Source organism: Coregonus lavaretus, assembly GCF_964263955.1.
Source record: "Coregonus lavaretus genome assembly, contig: HAP1_SCAFFOLD_55, whole genome shotgun sequence".
In the NCBI taxonomy this organism is placed as follows: Eukaryota; Metazoa; Chordata; class Actinopteri; order Salmoniformes; family Salmonidae; genus Coregonus; species Coregonus lavaretus.
This window is the reverse complement of record NW_028161934.1, coordinates 1,695,930-1,697,468: the sequence shown is the minus strand read 5'-3', so window position 1 is coordinate 1,697,468 and position 1,539 is coordinate 1,695,930. Positions and strand designations below refer to the sequence as shown.

Below are 1,539 nucleotides of genomic sequence, written 5' to 3'. Positions count from 1 at the left end.
AGAGGGGCGGCCCGGTAACCTCCCGCTCCGCCTGCCCTGCCGGAAGCTGAGCCCCCGGTTTGTGGGGCCATTCAAAGTCCTAAGGGGGATCAATGAGGCTACTTACCGATTACAGCTCCCCACTAACTGCTGTATCTCAACCTCTTTTCACGTTTCCCTCCTCAGGCCGGTGGTTCCTGGTCCCCTGGCTGATGCCGTCCCCCTCTGCCTCCCCTGGACATCGAGGGAAGCCCCGCCTAAGCAGTCAGATCCCTCCTGGACTCCCGACGTCATGGGGGTTGGCTCCAGTACCTAGTGGACTGTGAGGGGTACGGTCCGGAGGAGCGGTTTGGGTTCCGGTAGACGACATTAAAGATCACAACATCATCCCAGTTCCGGACCGGCCCGCTCCTCACCCTCGGGGCCATCCTTCTGGCCGGCGTTGTCCTGTGGCTGGAGAGGGGGGCATACTGTCAAGTCTACTCCCGCTCCCCATCTCCGACGCTGGTTGGTTTCTTTATTTTGGGATATTAAAACAACAAAAAAGTTACTGTAAAAAATGACATCACTGCACCATAATAGAACAGTAGAATATGGACTGCACAGTTTTGCATATACTTTTATTTAAAGGGATAGTTCAAGACAAAATCTAAGTAATTCTAATTGAGTAATTATAGTATTTTCAAAAAGCATATTTAAAAAAAAATGTATATTACATTAAAAGCTGCAATGCCTATTACCCATGATTTGATTGAATCCAACCCAATGTCTATTGAGCAGCACTGGGGCTGTTGAATTTCACAGTAGCATATTGGAAATCCTGGTCCTGTTTCTGGGGGTGGGACAGTGGAGTACAGAGGCACTTCCTGGTTTCTGTGTTGGATGCTGGCGTAGGTAACGTCATCCTGCTCGTCTGTGATCGGTCTCTGTGCTGCAGTAGGGGCCATGGGCATGCCTGAGACGTTGTCATACACTGGATTAGAGTCTCTCTGATGGGGAGAGAGGACAGACAACATGAGGGGTGAAAAATTTAATATTACCACAGTCATTGAGTCCATCTATACACAGATCACTGTAGTTCTCAGTCAGCTGATTCCAACAGACTCACCTGTCCATTCTCTACTGTGTCTCTCCTGTCTTGTGTGTCAGACGTGGATAATGGAGGCCTTCTTCGTGTTTTGTGAATGAATTAATCAATTAATAAATCAATCATTGTAAATATTTTCATTGATTATAAAACAGTATGTGAAAAAGGGTAAATTCTTCTCACTCACCTGAACCACATGAACCCAAGGAGAACAGATTATGAGAATTAGAACAACAACTATGATTCCTACAATTGGATTCTTCAAAGACTTTGGTTCCCCAACAAATGTAACAGGAGAACGGAGATTCTAGTAGCCTTTTACAGCACACGAGTAGCTGCCTGCATCCTCACTGCTGATTTGGTCTAGGGAGAGGTAGTTATCTTGGGTGTTTGGGTTGGTGAGACGTTGTCTGTTCTTGTACCAGATGTAGGTGGGGTTGGAGTTGTCAGTTAGCGTACAGGTGGTGCTACAG

The 1,539-nt window shown here is 47.0% G+C and overlaps 1 protein-coding gene across 1 annotated transcript; it reads right to left on the bottom strand.

The window, feature by feature from the left end:
* Window positions 1-433: 433 nt before the first annotated feature.
* LOC311119931 (uncharacterized protein) lies at window positions 434-1,270 on the bottom strand. Its single transcript, XM_084194577.1, has 4 exons — window positions 1,254-1,270; window positions 1,088-1,148; window positions 720-968; window positions 434-494 (listed from the first exon to the last, which is right to left on the bottom strand). The coding sequence occupies exons 1-4, from the start codon at window positions 1,262-1,264 to the stop codon at window positions 459-461; spliced, it is 357 nt and encodes a 118-aa protein (XP_084050703.1). The 5' UTR covers window positions 1,265-1,270; the 3' UTR covers window positions 434-458.
* Window positions 1,271-1,539: the final 269 nt, after the last annotated feature.